This window comes from Marmota marmota, unplaced genomic scaffold, assembly GCF_001458135.2.
Source record: "Marmota marmota marmota unplaced genomic scaffold, marMar, whole genome shotgun sequence".
Classification (NCBI taxonomy): Eukaryota; Metazoa; Chordata; class Mammalia; order Rodentia; family Sciuridae; genus Marmota; species Marmota marmota.
This window is the reverse complement of record NW_026000057.1, coordinates 42622772-42640262: the sequence shown is the minus strand read 5'-3', so window position 1 is coordinate 42640262 and position 17491 is coordinate 42622772. Positions and strand designations below refer to the sequence as shown.

At 38.1% G+C, this 17491-nt stretch overlaps 1 protein-coding gene across 50 annotated transcripts in view; it reads right to left on the bottom strand.

The window, feature by feature from the left end:
* Ank2 (ankyrin 2) overlaps positions 1-17491 on the bottom strand; it is a 554279-nt gene that overhangs the window by 20887 nt on the left and 515901 nt on the right. For 42 of the 50 annotated variants that reach the window (XM_048813787.1, XM_048813791.1, XM_048813795.1 and 39 more), the window contains 5 exons: positions 17079-17307; positions 16101-16226; positions 13441-13563; positions 11275-11307; positions 9197-9218 (listed from right to left, as the gene is read on the bottom strand). In XM_048813787.1, the coding sequence (XP_048669744.1) occupies positions 9197-9218; positions 11275-11307; positions 13441-13563; positions 16101-16226; positions 17079-17307 (533 nt within the window). Of the gene's footprint in view, positions 1-156; positions 6400-9196; positions 9219-11274; positions 11308-13440; positions 13564-16100; positions 16227-17078; positions 17308-17491 lie in introns of all 50 variants that reach the window. The other 8 variants (XM_048813760.1, XM_048813757.1, XM_015484657.2 and 5 more) reach the window with 1 other exon arrangement.

Genomic DNA, 17491 nt, shown 5'->3' with positions numbered 1-17491 from the left:
ACACAAAGGGCTTACACAAACACATTAACCACTACGGAAAGCTTAAAGAAAATGAGACACAAATCACCAAATAAAACAAAGGTACCAAAAAAAAAAAAAAAAACTATCAAATTTATGACATGCGTAGCACAGGGAATCCCAGTGGCTGTCAAATACCTTCAGCATGGTCATGGCCATTTTCATCAGGGATGCGTTCAATCAGAGTCTCAATGGACTCATCCCAAATGGGCCTTGTGTCAAAGATGTCCTCAGGAACTGAGTGCTCGGTCTCAACAGGTGGCAGATTTTCAATAACTGAAACTTCCAGGGCACTACTACTTTCATCATCTGAAACTAATTCCTGCTCCCTTTCTGACTGTGTAAGTCTATCCACCAATTTGGAAGCCTCATCACTAATCTCCTCAAAGAATTCTATGGAGTTTCTATAAAGGTCAAAGAAATGCTCCTTACTTTCTTTTGTGGGGCTCATGCCCCCCCTGCAGGATGATGTGGTGCTTCTGCTCTTAACTGGCAAACGGGATACAAATATCTTTGGTCCTGTGGCCCCTTCTTCTGATTCTAACTCAAGCTCCTCTGCCCCCTCTCTGCTCTCTGTTTCTGTCTCAGTGTCACTTCTGGCCTTCACTAGGCATTTGGTCTTTGAGTCCTCTGGACTAACATCAGATTCGGATTTGCTTCTATTATCTGGTGCTCTGCTTGTCACATCCTGTCCCTGAGGAGCAACTGACTGCTGAAGAGATGCATCTAGGTGTGAGAGCGACTGCTCCACTCTTTGGATGGGTGCTTTGATGGGGATTTTGGACTTTGGTTTTGCTTCATCCTCCTTACTTTCCTCATCCAGACTAGATAGAACATCTTCAGAAAATGTACTTTCATCCTCTACAGATGGAGGTTCTGGGATTGAAGTGGGGATAGTCCTTACAGGAATTTTGGATTTGCTTTCAGTAGAAGGCACATTCTCCATGGGTGCAGTTGGGATTTCAATCACTGATTTCTGTTCCTCTGGGGAAGAATCGGGAGAATCATCATCCCGATCTGAATATACGGATCTGGTGACTGTGGAAAAATCTAACTGAACTTGTACAACTGGTTCTGGAGAGTCAGAGCAAGGTGTCTGCTTCACATTGGACAGAGAAGGTGTATCACCCCTTTGCATGGTGGGGAGGTCCTCACCCCCTGTAGCAATGGCCTCTTTTGTGGATGGTTCCGTGCAAACTGAAATTCCCATTTGGGAGTTAAGGTGAGTATCTGAAGCAGATATTTCCTCTACTTCCTCACTCAAGTCATCTGGAAGTAATTCGCCTTCATCATCCACTGTTTCCTTTGATTCTGAAAGTGCTAGTGACTCAGCTGTTGACTCCAGCTGTTGGGGCTCAGCTCCAGTGACCCCTTCTTTCATGTCTTCAGAGAGAGTGTCATCCCTAGATTCTTGCCCAATTTGGAAAAAGTGAAAACTTTCATCCGCATAGGACCTTTTAGTCATATCAATGGCCCCACTTCGGGTCATCTCAAACAATTTTCCTTCCTGAAAGAGAAATGGATTTTGCTCACTTGTTGGGGTCCCCTCTTCGGTTGGGGTCCTAGCAGGAGTGGTGTCAGGGGTAGTACCCTGAGATTGTCTGTCCACCATCAGGCCAAATATCTTCTGTTCTTCCTCTTTCACTCGAGCTTCAAAGGCTTCATCATCTTCACGAATTTCACTCCAGGAATCAGAATCCACATCAGTTTTTGTGATGATGACTTTGCTTATTTGTTCACTAATGACTGCTGGTGTACTTGGTACACCAGGCTCTAAAGAGGAGGCTCTATCTGATTGCATTTCCCACAAGGTACTTTCTTGCCTAGATTCGATTTCTAGGTTCTGTCCCTCAAGATTAGATTCTTTGCTTGAAGCAGTTGTACTAGAGGAGCTAGTTACTAACACATCTTCAACAGAGGATGTAGTCACAGAGTATACTTCAGAAGAGTAATCACTTGAGGTGTGACTTGTGTCTGTTTGGGTTTTGCTTTCTTCACTAGAGAAAAAAGATTGGGTAGGAACATTTTCATAAGGGCTTATGACATGTGGATCGTAGATTTCACCAGTCTCAGCTAGGTCAGAAACTGGAACGTCCATGGAAAACCTATCTGTTTGAGTGGTAATAGATGAGTCTTGAGTAGAACAGTCCTTTGGTATATTCTCCAATGTTTCATCAGTTTTTGTGACCTCCACTTTTGTTGTGGAAGATGTGGAGGATATATCATCATCTAATTCCTTTCCTTCAGATTCCGGACAATGAGGCAGAGAGGACAAAGAAGAATAGCTTTCACTGGGGCATTCTCCCTGTGGCGATTTCACAGCAGGAGTATCAAGCTCTTCTCCTGTGTCATTTTCATGAGTATCCTGGGGAGCAAATGATTCCTTGTGGGTGTCTAACTGCTCATCGACATCATCACCAGCAGAATTCTGGAGACCTGAAGAGATGGGGGTGGTTGAGCAGGTAGGACTCACAGCCTCACATCCATGGCCATCACAGACTTTTGGCTGATCAGTGTCTCTGCTTAGATCATCATAAGTTCTATCTGCATCATCAGTGGAAAAAGGGTGACTGTCTTCAGCTAAAGGGGATTCACAGTCTTTTTCTTCTTCTGAGTTACCTGGCTCTTCCTGAGTATCTTCATTCATCTTGAAAGTATATTGTTTGGAAACTATAGGCTGGAACTGCACCTCTTCTGGACTGGAACTGGAGTCTATGCTGGATGGGAGTGGGGAAGGAGGCTGCACTCGAATAACTGGTTCTGGTAAAAGGCCAGAGTCAGCACCTTTCTTCAGCTGTGTCAATTCAGGTTCACTTTCTGAAGAGGAAGAAGGCTTTCTGCTCTCAGAAGTCACCAGCACGGGGACATGGCTTTCACCTGCCATGTTCTCCACCTGTTTTGGTTCATCCACCTGTTTTGGTTCATCCACATCAGCTGAGCTGTCTGCATCTGGGTCAGAGGATGAGGAAGATTCCTCTTGTTTGGGTTCTTTTTTGTAGTCCCGTTTCTGCTTTGCTTCTTGTTCAAGTTCATCAAACATTTTAATTTTGGTTACCATCTTGAACATTTCCTCTTCAGGTGTGAACCTCTTTTTCTCCCCATTTTCTGAGTCATCCTCCTCTGCACATTCATGAATCACGGCTGGTTTTGGTGTACTTGTATCTGCAGCTTTGGGTGTGACCTCATAGCTAACTTCTTCAGAGCTGGGGGTGTCAGGAGAAAGAGGGCTCTTCCCTGAGCTCTCCATGAGTGATGTCTGCTCAAGACTGTCATCTTCAGCACTGCCGTCAGGGTCTCGGAGCAGCCGGGACCTCATGGAGGCCACTTCCGTAATGAGTTCTGTTTTGGCAACAGCTGAAGGAAGAGGAAAGTGACTTGGAAGAATTCCTGCCTTCATCTTTGGTTCAACAGGGCTGCTTTCGAGAGAGTCCCGACAGGGGGATTCTTTCAGAGGACTTGGCTCCAGAGAATCAGGAGTCTTGTGTGAGGAGTTATCTTCCAGAACAGGGCTGGCTTCCAGAGAGTCTTTGTGGCTTACTGCTAATGATTCATCAGCCATTGGGCTGAGGACCTCACTATCACGACTAGGGAGTGCAAGTTCTAACCCTTGGGGACTTCTAATGCCTCCCTGAGGCTTTGATGCAATTCCTATGTCTGTTTTTACAGATGCCTCAGTCAGAGGTGAGGACTTTGTCTCATCTGTAGATTCCCGAGCCTCACCATCAGTTTGAGTCTTGTGAGCTGAACTATCAAGTGTAAGCTGACTTTCATCACAAGACATTTCCTCCGTCAATGCCTTGGGTGTTTCTTTTGCTAACGATACACTACTGCTGCCTTCTTGTTGGGGGCTTATGTCTTTGGAAGGGTCTGGGGTGGTCACCTTCTGAAAGCACTCAGTAGAGGGCTCTGAGCCCTCAGTGACTGCAGCACCTTGCTCTTCAGAACCATCAGTAATGTCTTTGGTTGGGTGATGTTCTTCTCCTGAATGTGTTTCCGGGGGCGTGTCTAACTTGGTTTCCTTTGTTTCCCCAATTTGCTCCTCACTTTTCTTTGGTGAGAAAGAAAGGCTCTCTGGGCTTGTCTCAGGGGTCTCTGCTAGGCCCTCATGCTTATAGCTCTCTTCTGAACTAATCTGAGGTGTCCCCTCCATCAGGCTGCCACATGGAGAGCCTGCTATCCCTTCCTGTTTTAGGCTTTCAGAACTGGCATCCAAAGCACCACTCTGCAGAGACAGAGCCGGAAGGAATTCATCCTTCATGTAATCTAGTGGAAAGGTTGTATTGAAAGGACTAGTGAGGACCTGGTCTAAGTGAAGCTGCACCTTTTCGGTCCCTTCACTCATCCGGAATTGCTGGTATTTGTCATTGTCTTCTAATTCTTGCTTAATGACATCAGAAAAGTCAGTGGAGGTTTTCCTGTCTGGGCTGATCTGGAGGTCCATGTCTCCCTGCTCATCCACCATTTTTTCTTTGGAAACTTCACTCTCTCTATGGCTTTCTTCTTCAGGGGCTGAGTGAACGGGTTCAGGTGTTTTGGGACTGGGTGCTTTCTCCTTTTCTCCAACTGCATCCTCCTTCTTAAATCCTATCGAGGAAGTCCGGACTCCCCTTCTGGATTCGGAAGCTCCTGTTACTAGGAATCTCTGGCCTCTTTTGATTGTCTGAGTCTCTGTTCTCTGTGTTTCTTTCAGGGTTGCTGTCTGCCCCTTTTCTTTTTCTACTCGGGCTTTACCTTTCTCTTGGGATTGTTTCTGTTTTGCTGATTTATGTTCAAAGAGTCCAGTTTTATGTTTAGATGGGTCCTGACCTGACTGGAAAGCTTTCATCAACTCCCGAACAGACATTGTTTCCTCAATTCTTTCTGTTTTTGAGGTGGGGGACACAGGTGGCTGCTTTTCTGTTTTCCCAGAAGGTGTCACAGGGAGGTGCTTCTCTGTTTTCCCAGTGGTTGACACAGGTGGGTGCTTCTCTGTTCTTCCAGAGGGTGAAACGGGCAAGCGTTTTTCTGTTCTCCCAGGTGACACTGGAGGATGTTTCTCGGTTCTCCCAGAAGGTGACACAGGTGGACGTTTGTCTGTTTTGGTGGAAGGAGAGACAGGTGGGTGTCTTTCTGTCTTTGTGGATGACACAGGCGAGTGCCTTTCAGCTTTTGTGGAGGGCGATACAGGGGAGTGTTTCTCAGTTTTACCTGATGACAACACAGGTGAATGTCTTTCAGTTTTGGCTGAGGGTGACACAGGTGAGTGTTTCTCGGTTTTGCTGGATGGTGACACTGGAGGATGCCTTTCGTTTTTCGCAGAGGAGGACAGGGGAGAGTGCCTGTCTGTTCTAGGGGAGGGCGACGCTGGGGCATGCCTCTCTGACTTCAGAGAAGGCGATGCAGTTGGATGTGTCCTGTGAGTGGTCTTCTTGGGCACATCCTCTTTGCCTTTGACTCTGATGGGCAACTTGCTTCGACCTTTCTGTTCATCTTCCACTCGCTTCTGAAGGGCCTTTACTTTATCCTTAATGGAACCAATGGGAGTTTCTTCTATCAGAGGAGAGGTGGCCTTCACAGTGGGAAGAGATTCTGGGGCCAGACCTGCATCTTCATCTAATGACTCTTCCGAACTACCTTTTTTAACTTCTGATTTTTCTTCATTCCCGTTTATGTTTTCCTCTTTCTGTTTCTGCTTTTCTTTTAATTTCCTTCTCACAGGCTTCTTTATTCCCAGGGTTGGTTTGTGCGGTTTCTGCAGGCCCTGTTTCTCATCGGGGGGTGCAGCCTTCCCTTCTTTTTCCGAGCTTTTGCCAACAGATGGAGCCTCACTTTTCTCCCTGGCCACATCGTGACCTATCTGTGGCTTCTCTCCATGAGGAGACACATATGAATTTAGGTCCTCAACAAGGTAGTTCACTAACCCAGTGGCATCTTTCTCTACTTTGGCTTTGGTCTCTTTCTCTAGTCTAACTTCTACACATGGATATTCAGTGATTTCTAAAGGTGCTTTTTGTTTGGCCTCTTCTATTTCCTCATCACTGACAATAACCCATCCTTCCTCCACTAGTTCTTTCTCAGACTGAGCAGAGCTCTGCACACGGCTTTCCTCTCTTGAGCAGGTTCCACTTCTTAAGATTTCATTCACTTTCTCTAAATCCTCTTTAACTCTTTCAACAATTTCAAAGGGCTCTCCTGGCTCTTCCTCCGCAGCCTTCACCAGCTCCTTCACTTTAATAGAACCTGCCTTATCAGACACATCTGTGGTCAAGATGGCGGTCATTTTGATCAGATCTTGTTTCATCTCAGAAACTTCAGAGAGCAAGTCCGGACTGGCTAGGACAGGAACTTCATTAACCAGGTGACTTTTCAGGACAGATGTTTCTGTAGATTCTGTCTCATCATCTTTGATGTGAATGAAAAACATTGAAAGTAAAATGGAAATCAAAAAAGATATTGGCAAATGTAAATCAGGACTTTGAAACGACACAGCGTCTTTTCCTGCCGTGGTGGGAGGGGCAACAGAATGGGCTGGGGATGGTGGATCCACAAGGTCTCAAGGTACAAGAGCAAAGCAAGGCTAACGGAAAAAAAGAAAACTGAAAAGGAAAAATGAGCAGGAAATAACTTGCTTAATTTTCTCACTTGTAGCACATCCACACATACAACAAAGCTATCACAAATAACTGAGACACTCACAAAAAAACCATCACAGATCAAAACAAAGAAACAACGCAGTGAAATTACACAGAGGTATCTCAAGATTGTTCAGATGTTACAGATCAATGTTGGAAAAAAAAAAAAAGAAAGAAAGAAAAGAAAAATACCATGGGGAAAAAAATTAAGAAAAAAAGCATTAGAAATTGCAGAGAGTTGATTTCCTCTAGGTGAAAGCCAGTAGTAGCGAACTCAGAATTAACGCGTCCAATGGTGTACATACGTTTTTTAAATCATGTATCTCTGGAATTCAGCATGTTTAGTTCTGCCAGTACACAATGATGATAGGAAACATCTGAATTGGCTGCAAACTGGCATTTCATCTAAGGGAAATTCACACCTAACAATGAAACAAACAGTCTTCTGCTAAGAGGCATGGTCCTTTCCTTGGAGCAACCTCCTTGTTTAGACACGGAACTGACAGACCAAGGAGGGAAATAAAGGAAAGGAAAGAAAAACAACAGAAAAATAAAACAAAACCAAAAAACACTGTGATTAAACGTATATGTGAGTCCAGAGTTAAAATGTGAGGCATGGCAACCCAAATCAGAGACAGTCACACGGGACACACGCACAGTTTATGTAAGCCAAGTTATTTCCATGCAAAGCAAAGGTGGAGTAAAACTGCTGGGAGAGGCGGCCTTGCGGGAAAGCACAGGCAGGAGGATGGTGAGGAATTAGAATGAATATGTAAAACATTACTGTGGTGAAGGATATTTGTTTCCCTACAACAAACGCTGAACGAAGTATATTTGAAGCCCAAATTGTAGGGGTCCACCATCATTAATGGTGAGGAGGAAGGGTTGGTCAAACCCCTAGGATTTAATCCTGAAAAGACTCTAGGAAAGTGACCCTTCAACAGAGACCTTCTTTGAAGATTATTTTGAACCTACACGAAGACTATTTAATGGTTGTCTTTAAACTAAAACAAAACTCAGTATTGAGTGTATATCTGAGATTTGCGAAACATTCACAACATCTAGGAGTTCTTCAGGAAAACCCAGGGCTTTCTAACAGCATGGTTACATTTTTTTCTTCTTTTGCAACAACTGAGTCAGATAGAAAAAATTTTGATTCCTACTAGGTTGTACACAGGAACAAAAAATAGGGTCATTTAAATAAACACAATTGTCCTGAATAAGAGAGGAAAAAAATAAAAATCACCTTTAAAAAAAAAAAAGGAGTCAATGAAGGCAACAATAATATGTCATTGAAACAAAAGTGCCTTCTCTTGGAGGAATTTCTATTTGGTAAGGCAATATGAAATGTGAATCTGCATAATATATCAAAATAATTTGTATCAATACAGAATTGTTCAGTTATTTTTAAACCACATCCAGAGGCTCAAATATTCTAGTTTTGAATAATGATTTAACATGAGGGTAAGTCTCACTTAAAGCCATTCCAAGAATTTAGTAGTAAATTATATTGTGCTAGCAGTTAAAAAAAAAAAAAAAGCCCACAGATATAGTATAGGGCCAAGTGACCACACTGAACATGGCTCTGAGTTTTCTCCTTTTGGGACTATCATCCAAAATAAAGTAAATCAATGTAAATCTTAAAATCAGTAAACATTAAAAATTAGTATCTTTTTCTAAAGCATTTGGGGCATAAAAGAAAAAAAAAAGGTTAAATTCAACTTGAGTTTCCACACAAGAATTTAGAGTATCCACTGGAATTAGGCCAACAAACTAAAATGCTAATTGAATATTATAAAGCTGAAATAAATTCAAGGTAACTCTTCTAAAGTCTATAAAAATCAGTTCTGTCTGTTCTAGGTCAGGTTAGGGATTTTGCACCATTATTTAAAATTAGCCCTATAATAAACCATTGTTGTGATTCATGATTTCATCCAGGAGGTTTCAATCGTTGCACTGTTGACCCCTAGTTGTTTTCTAATTTCTCTTTTTTCAGAAACTTTTCACAGAAGTCTGTCAGATCTCCACCTAAGGATCTTAGTTACACTTCACCACAGTAAGGGGTGCAAGGGAGGGATGGAGTGAGTGGAGTTAGCTTCAGCTCAAAACTGTTAGACAGTATCACTTTTGCTGGTGCAGCCTACAAAACAAAACAAAACAACGAAAAAAATCCTCTCTATAGAAGTCCCTGATGCTTTATATAAAAAGTGATACTGTCATATCAATGCTTAAAAAATAATGAGATGATAATGTTAGGCTAACAAATGGACAAAACAGTGGGTGGCATTCTAAACAAGCATAACAGCATACCAGGGTTAACAGGGATATCAAAAGAAAGTGAATGCTTAGATGAATAATCATTGCATTTTACTGCTAATTAGCTCACAAATTAGGCATATTTGTAATTTAACTGGCCAAGCTGCTTTTATAAATATATATTAATGATTAATAATATAAAATATAATTATTACAGTGGTTAGTAATAACAACTAGCTTGCATTTTTAACTCATGCTTCTTTTTATAGTAGCCAGCTTTCAAACAAACTCAATTTTATTTAAAATCTTACTTTTTTCAGATGTCATATCGATCTGAAAGAAAACATACATAAATTGAATGGTTACAAATAGCATCTTTGCTTATAGCCCCTGATGTGCATAATAAGCTCTTATTCGTAATTATGTACCTGGGGTGACACCACATGCTGGAAGGTTGGAGTTGTTTGCTACATTTTTTTTTTTCCTGAGGGTCTCAGTGATTTTTATCCTAACTTTGAAAAAAATAAATCTCTTTTCTACATATTAGGGGTAAAAAAATCCTAATTATTATTCTTGGGGAACTATGACCCAGGTTGTGATCAATGTGAGAAATACATATTAGGAAAAAGGCCAGGCAAAGGATAGAGTTGACATTAAACAACATGTGTCAATTTAGTGGAAAAAAGAAGAAAATAACCAACAGTATGCCAGGGTGATAGGTCCCACAGAGATAGCTGTACTGTCATTAAAAATAAGTCAGCATTCTCAACCCTAAAAAGAATATGAACTGGGTCTGTTGTCCTGATTCGCTTCTGAAAATACTCAATTAAAAAATCATACACCTAATGGGTAAAATTCTTTTGTGAACATGGCAAAGTTGGTTTCATGGTTTTATTGTTCTTTAAAATATATGCAGGTACCATTTTCAGTAGCAGTGGTGACACGGCCACTGTGTACAGGAAGGAAGTTGAGGACATGAAAGCGCATATGCAGTTAGGGAAAGAATGATCTCAGTCCGCTCATCGGTTCATATGTGTGTGTGGCTATGTGGAACAGGACAGCGAGTCTAGAATCCTTCCTCCTGTTCTACTTCACCGCCAAGATACCAGACAAAGGGAAATCTGGGAATCCTCTGAACCAAGGCCTTATAGGTTAAGCTGAGAAATACAGGGTATTAATTATATTTTTTGTTTATATTTTTGTTTCAAAAGCATTAGAATAACATTTATAAAAGAAACAAGTATATTAAAAATAATGTAGCTGGGCATGGTGGTGCATGCCTATAATCCTAGGTTGAGGCAGGAGAATCTCAAGGTCAAGGCCAACCTCAACAATTTAGCAAGACTGCCATCCCAAAATTAAAAATTAAAAAAGGGCTGAGGATGTGACTCAGTGGTTAAGCACCTTAGAGTTCAATCCTGAGTACCAAAAAAATAAAAAAATAAAAAAAACATAACTAGTAATTATTACAATTATCTTGTAATTAGTAGTTCCCCATTTCTATCAGCTGCCATTTTTAAGTAAATATAAGGAGTTTTCCAATGATTTATTTCATTTCTGTTACAATATTTGGACATTTTCACGTTTTATAAGCAAGACAAATACCTATTTGAATTAAATACTAAAATGGATATAATCAAATGGCTATTTATTCTGGGTAACTTCAAAGACTTGTTTTCCTCATCTGTGGTATAGTACACACCTCATAGGGTGGTTAAGAGAGATCACACGTGGAGCACTTGATAAAGATCATACTTTATGAGAAATGTTCGGTGTATAATTCTCTATTATAACATTATTATAGTGTAATCAATGAACCATATGCTCCTAAAAGTTTTTGGTTTGAGTCATTCTCAAACTTATTGATCTTAGGACAACCACACTCCTAAAAATTATTGAAGTTCCTGGAAGAACTTTTGTTTATATGTGATATGCATAAACAAATATCTGCATTACAAATTACAGCTGAGAAAATGCTAGGATCCAATAATATATAAGCATACATCCCATTACTATGGTATCACATATTTATGGCCTCTGGGTACTGCTCTATGGCCTGGTAGGATATAGGAATTAAAAAGGCAAGTGATACCTTAGCACTGCTATAAAATGAATTTTGACCTTCAAGCAACTTCAGACCAACCTTTGAGAACCATTGAGTTCAATAGCTTTTGGAGAAATGTACATTTGGCATAGAGAAAGGACTGAAATTTATAGGGAAACTTAACTATCCTCTGAAGTCAATCCACAAGATGAGAAAACAGGCTCAGAAAGGTTAAATGAAATTCTGCCCCTTTGATTACTAAAAACATTGGTTTATCTCTTCTAAGAACGCATGTGATTGTAGCAATGACACAGCCATTAATTAGTGACACCATCATAAAATTACCTCTTCCTCCTGCTCTTGGTCTGACTCTGACTCCTTGCCGCCCCAACATGCCATGCAAGATGGAAAAAGAGAGAAGGAAGAGTAGAGTGTTTAGAAGAGAAGAGTAAATACCCTACCAACAAACATCAACAGGCACCCTTGGAGCCAGCATATTCTTATTTTTTCTTATTAAGTTTACAGAAGGCAGACAGAAAATCAAAGAGGACTGATTTAATTCTGTATATTTGCGAGACAAAAGAACAAAAAATACAAATATACTAATTTTAGATGCTAGGTCATCAAGTAGCCTCAGATTGACATTTAATGGATTCAATGGCATCTGTCTACATAAATAGTGATGATGATAACCCCAATCATCACAGAGATTGACTGAAAATGTCAAAAAACCGTGAGTATGCAGATGATGAAAACATTTTCAATACATAGGCAATATACAGCAGTTTTATTATAATAGCATGCTATTAAATTCCAAAGTAGATCTTAAATGTGCAATGCTGGCATTTTCTCCTTTTTGAAATTGGTATATAAAAAACTGAATTAGTAAATAAGTTAGTAAATAAAAAATTGTTCTTGACCATCATGGCATTAATAACTGTGTCTGATGTCTTAATACAAAACCAAGTCAATGTTTTCTCTTACAGCTTATTGAAAGCTTACTGCAAATCAAAGTTTGTTCATCTTTTTTATTTTTATTTTTTTGTCTCTCCACAGTTTTTTGGGTGTATTATAGTTATACGTAATGATGGAATTTGTTATTACATATTTGTTCATGCATGCAATATAACAATATAATTTGGCCAGTATACTTCCTAGCACTTCTCCCTACCCCCCTGGACATTTCCTCCACTGATTTCCTTCTGATTTTCATGAGCTCCCCACCCCTACCTTTCTTTTCCTTTTTCCTGTCTAGCGATACAACTTTATGTTGTATCACATAAAGCTCCTTCTCTTTGTGTATCACTCAGGTGGCTTGAATATATTTTTTTATGGTTCCTATTTGGCATTCTGCTTCCAGTGACTCACCAATATTCAGTACCACAATCTGAAGAGTACATTCTGCATCACTGGAGTACAATTAGATTACATCCATTTGGGTCAATATAGCAATGCTACATTCCAATTTTGGGAATAACATGTATATTTACATATGTAAATATTTCATTTTTTTAGTCATTTAATAATACTTTACAATGTCAAATATGATGCTTTTAGCTTTTCTCTATGTTATTTTGGTTTACATAATTAATTAAGCAAAATATATAATTTGACAATCATGGCGGGTAAAATAAGAAAGAAAATTCTTTGTTTTATGGAGTGAAGACTTAGGATTTTAAATATATCCCTCCTTCTCAGCAGCCACCACCCATCCTCTTCCCTGATCTATAATGTGCACACTGACAACCTACTGTAGCCACCTACAGATTGCCATTGGGAGCTTCCTATTTATAAAGGGATATTGGTTTAAAATTTTTTTGAAAAACTTAAAAATAATTTTTAAAAGTTATTTACAACATTTAACTAATTCAGTTGTCATCTTTGATATAACCAGAGTATTTAAAGTTTTATATAACTGGGAAAGGTTTGAGAAGAAAGTAATGCCTAGATAGACTTTGTGTCAGAAGTGAGTTATTTTTTTGTCTTTTCATCAGTGTTTCTGATGTTACTTCTTGTAGAACAGGGATATTTTTTATACTGACATGTTAAAATAATTGAAAAATTAATTTATTGCTCCTAAAACAGGATAGATTATGGTAATTATTTGAACAAAAATAAAATATCATGAGGTTATCCTGAATTTAATAATGTATTATCTACATGTGAATTGGTTGTACGCAAAGCCAAGAGACTCCAGTATTTTGGTAGGGCTAATTGCACTACAGTGGTCTCAAGACAGCACATGGAAATAAAGCTAATCATTTTATTAATATGTTATATTAATATGTTATATTCAATATGTTGATAAAATTTTTCATCAAAGTACATTTAATGCAAAGTAAAAAGAAACTACTTCTTCCTTTATTTGAATGGAAAAATCATAAATTCAACAGGTTAACAAAAGTGATTGTTACATGTGCTTACATTCACTGCCTTTATTTTTGTTCATCTTGAAGGATTTGAATTCAGTTTCTACTCTGTCAGAATCACACTACAACAGACATTACGTACCTTCATATAAATCGGCAGGGTGATGTTTAAGTTACAAATAGCTTGATGCACCAGGCCTCTTGTGGATTTGGGCTCCTTCATAAATGATAGTCGTCCGCAAGGTTCCTGAGTTGTATCGCGTACCTTGAACAAGAACAACATTATGTTCACCTATATTTAACATGTACTATTTATTTCAATTAGGCAATATTTAAAGGGGGAAAATAAAATTCATTTGTTAATGCTCAGTAAAAATTCAAAGGTCTTCCTCCTCCCCACACTCATTTAGAATAACTTTTTAAAAAAACATTTAGCTATATCCAGCTTTATGAAGTATGATTGACAAATAAAAATTTTATATATTTAAAGTACACAAATGTGATGATTTGATGTATGTATGTATTGTTAAATAATTATTATAATCAAGCTAATTAACATACCTATCACCTCATCTGGTTATTGTCCCCCTTGTCTTGAAAACACTTAAGACCTCTCTTGGGAAGTTTCAAAATACAAAACATTATTATCAACTACTGTCACCATATTGTACATAAGATCTCAATCACTTATTAAGCTTTTTAAAAAACCATGGTAAGATATAACATAAAATTTACTATTGCTACTATCTGTAAGCATATGAGTCAGTGGCGTGAAGTACAATTCTAGAGCTGTGTGATCATTACTACTATCTACAACTTTTCATTACTCTACAATAAAATTGTCCTCTTTATACAATAACTTCCCAGTCCTCCACCCTGATAACCTCTATTCTACTTCCTTTCTCTGTGAATGTGCCTATTCTAGTTGCTTGGTAAAGGTGGAGTCATACAATATTCTCTGTTTTATTTTACTTAGCATGTTTAGATTTTTAGATCTTTAATTCTGTGGCATTTGGTACATTCACATTGTTGTATAACCAAGCACTACCACCCTACCTGTCTTCATTCAGAACTTGCCGACCTTTCCAAACTGAAACTCTGTGTATATTAAACAATAATTTCCCATTCCCTCCATCCCCCTGCTCCTAGTAACCACCTTTGCATTTTCTGTCTTTGTGAAATTTTACTACTCTAAGTACCTCATATAGCAAAACTATACAATATTTGTTCTCTGTGTCACTTATTTCATTTAGCATATTGTTTAAGTGTCATCTATATTGTAGCATGTATCAGAACTTCATTCATTTTAAAGGCTAAATAATACCATTTGTGTGTATGTTTGTTTATCTATTTATCTACCCACTTGGGTTGTTTCCACTTTTTAGCTATTGTGGATAATGCTGCTAAGAACACTGGAGTGTTATTAACACTTTCAGTTCTTTTGGGAGCATACCTAGAAATGAAACTACTGGATCATATGTACTTAATATTTTGACAAAATATCATACTGTTTTACACAATGACTACTTTACTTTATATTCCCATCAACAGTGTAAGGTCCACATCCTTGCCAACATTTATTTATTTGATAGGATTTATTTTAATAATAGCCATTTCATGAGTATGAAGTAGTATCTTATTGTGCTTTTGATGTGCATTTCCCTAATTTGTTGAACATTTTTTTTCATGTGCTTATTGGTCATTCTTATACCTCTTTGGAGAACATTTTCATATTGGGTTTCTTGTTGGATGACTTTTGCACATCCACAATATCAAATATTAGCTAAATTATGCAGATGTCTTTACTAAGTGGGTCCAATACCTTTCAGCACTACTGTATAATGAGGTAGTCTGTAAGAACCCATCATTCATCAAGTAAAACAATAGAAGCAGAAGTAGCATAATGGATAATCTTTAGAGATCTTGGGCAGATTTATTAAATAGGTTTGCAGATGCATGTTTTGAAAAATCATGAGGTGTTAAAAATAACAAAGGAGTCATTGCTGATGAACAGTTTGGGTAGTTAAAGCTTGAAGAAGGACTTGGGGGGGGGGGAAGGGAGCAGAGACTAGCCTATGCCTTGTGAGGACTAAACATTAAGAACTCTACAATAGTGAAATAAGTTGTGAGAAATAGGAAAGAAAAGGAGCAAACAGAGTAGAGAGGAGTTATTAGTTTTATTTTATCTCATAAATGTCATTCATATGCTGTGATCCTCTTTAGAATTGGTATCTAGGCCCTAACTTGAATTGATATTCCTAAAACACAGACAGCACATTGATGGTGCACTGACCTGTCATCATAACGTTTGTTGGATGAATATACGAAAATACATCAAATCAATAGCTCTATCTGAGATGATTTCTTATTAGCCTAAATGAGATTCTGGGTCTTTTTTTTTTGACAACAAAAAAGTTGTCAGAACTCTTTTGGTCTCCACACTTCTGAAATTCACTCATATTTTTAAAATTTAAGCCTAAATATTTAAAAGTCATTAGTCTATTTTTTAAAAAATAGACTCCCCCTCAAATTTTGAAGAGTAGTCAGTGTTTCTAATTAATGAGTCAGCTATTATTTATTCTTATTCTCCTCCTTAAACATGGTCTATAACTAAAACTTAAAGTTGACTTTGAACTCCAAAAATAAAAATATTTGGTTTTCCAGAACCATTACATTTTACAAACACAGTCTAAAAAAAAAATCTGTGAATAATTGAGAGGCAAATATTCTCCACTATGAAGGAAGTCAATTCTTTTCTTGATCTTGAATAAAATACATTACAAAATTCCATGCATACATTACCTTGACAAAAAGAGGAAGTCTGTTTTCTTTAAAGGCAAAAAAACTGAATATGTGGTGTTGGCCACTCTTGGTTAATGGCACCAGGTTGCCGAAGCAATCAACATAGATGGGCTTTCCTTCTAATACCTAGGTGAAATGGAGAAAAAGAACAGAACAAAAGAGTTGCAATTATAGTTTATTATTTACACAAAGAAAGCAGCAGTGTTACTACTTGGAGTTTTACATTCTTAAAATATACATATAATAATCTTTACGTTGCCAAATGACAATTTGTCTTATATGTGACAAGGTATAGAACTTTTTATTGGTAATGGAAATCTTCAAATGCAAGGAAACATTAATGCTTTCATTTCTATCACTGTACCACAAACCAATAGATATTTAATTTTTAAGTTTAAAATTCTAATTGGCTAATTTTTGACATTACAATGAGTCAGATTACTGGACTTCAACATCAAACTGATGGAGAATTCTGAAATAAGAATAAGTAATGTAAAAAAGCCCTGGGTATCCTATGTCAACATTTACACAAAAGGAAGAAATTCTCAGACTGTTTTCTTTACTAAAAAAATAAAAATCTTAATTTATTTATTTCAAATAAAAAGAACATCCAGGAAAACTAAAATAATCTCAATTGCTACAGTCACATATTTTGAGTTTATCAATAACTCATAGTTGTTCTTCAAATAATCTTCAAAGGAACCCTTTTATCTTCTCACATTCACTGAGATCATCTCTATAGGACGGGTCTAAATTGGCTGAGAAGAGCTGATTTTATTTATTTGTAGTGCTGGAAATCCAACCTGGGCCTTGTGCATGGTAGGCAAGTGCTCTACCACTGAGTTACATCCCCAGCCCCAGAAAATGGCTGATTTTACCTTAATTTTTTTTTAATAACTTTGTTCATAATATTATATTTGAAATATAAGTCTAATGACAGAACAGCAACATAGCCTATCTGTATTTTTAATACAGTACCTCCACATCCCTGCTTCTGGCAACTTCAGCGAAGTTTTCTTGTTGTTCAAGGGTCTTATCCACTTTATCATCAGTCATGCAGAAACATCTCAATCTGGCTTCAATGGGGTCATGTGATTTGGCAAATACGACAAATTTGGCCATGTAAGGTACACAGATAATTTCCCTGTACACTTGTGATGCAAAGGTAACGGATTCCTGTATCTGTCGACAATCTATCAGCCAGAACCTAGAAAAAGAAATAAAAACAATTATTTAAAGTGTACCCCTTGGGAAAAAAAATCAGCTCCTTTAATATGATCAGAGTAGTCAACAAGTACTTCTTAGAATAAAAAGAAGGTGAGAGCATGAATAATGAAAGGAAAAGGAAAGGGAAAGAAACAAGGATCGCAGGATAGATGGGGGGGGGGGGG